Source organism: Penaeus monodon, chromosome 25 (assembly GCF_015228065.2).
Source record: "Penaeus monodon isolate SGIC_2016 chromosome 25, NSTDA_Pmon_1, whole genome shotgun sequence".
NCBI lineage: Eukaryota > Metazoa > Arthropoda > Malacostraca > Decapoda > Penaeidae > Penaeus > Penaeus monodon.
Window position 1 is genome coordinate 12,949,964 of NC_051410.1, and position 1,046 is coordinate 12,951,009.

A 1,046-nucleotide genomic window follows, 5' to 3' on the forward strand; every position below is an offset into this window, starting at 1 on the left:
TATATCTTCTAATTTGGTCAACCACTATAAAACATTACTCATAACTATACCAAGAATATGAGTTTACTTTCCCCTCCTCCTCCCTCAATACTTGCATTTACATATCTAAATCACATTTTAGTTTCTTAAATATAAGTAAAAGAAGAAAAATGAGAGATCAGCACATACCAGGAGTGTATCAGAGCCACCCACAATGGACAGGCCAAGACCCATCTTCTCCTTCACAATTTCTATGGTGGTTTCTCTGCCTGGCCGGATTTCTGCTGTTGCTGGGTCCTTTGGAAATGGAAGGAGAAAAAGGAAATGAATATTTTGTATTTTAAGGGCTATTCCCTGCCACTCGATGCCGTCTCATCACCTCGCATTTTGAAAATTTTGTCCACCTTCAGATTACCATTTTGATAGAGAAAGAAAAAAATATGCATTAGCATAATTATTGATTATTAACACCACAAAAAATAAAATACTTAAAGTGTCAGTATCAAAAATGGTTTACTCTACATTTATACAGTTTGATTTCCTTCTTTATTCATATCATTAGAAATTATAATTTTTCTCCCAAAATTCACTCAAATTGTTTCCCAATTACAGGCATCAAGTGTCGTGTTTTCTCCTTCTGCCTACTCTCTATTAGGCTGAAAATGAGGGCAAAATCCCATTAAAAGCATCTGCAACAGTGACTTCATGACTGTCAGTGCCACACAAAGTCAGGTATTTTCTAATGCCTCATTACGGATTTGTTCACAGTGTCCGTTAAAAGCAGAGGCATCTAAATACAGGGAAGCAAATTTATATGCAACATTTATGTTTTACAAAAATTACATAATTAATTATTTTTTTAGATATCCAATGTGCTTCCCTAGAGCCATGTGGCATTTTCACACACACTTCAGTTCTTTTGCTTAATATGAAGCTGACACACCAGCAGGTATTGAAAAGTATGCTTATTAAGAGCAATATTCAGACTGTATCTGTAAGGCCAACAGAGCCAATTATGAAGGCTTTAAAGCAAAATAAGCCACTGCCATTGTGCTGTACATATTCAG

The 1,046-nt window shown here is 35.4% G+C and overlaps 1 protein-coding gene across 1 annotated transcript in view; it reads right to left on the bottom strand.

The window, feature by feature from the left end:
* Positions 1 to 1,046, bottom strand: part of LOC119589052 (multiple PDZ domain protein-like) — a gene marked incomplete at its 5' end in the record, with an annotated part of 103,178 nt that overhangs the window by 5,918 nt on the left and 96,214 nt on the right. Inside the window, 1 exon segment of the mRNA XM_037937627.1 lies at positions 169 to 276. Coding sequence (XP_037793555.1) covers positions 169 to 276 — 108 coding nt within the window.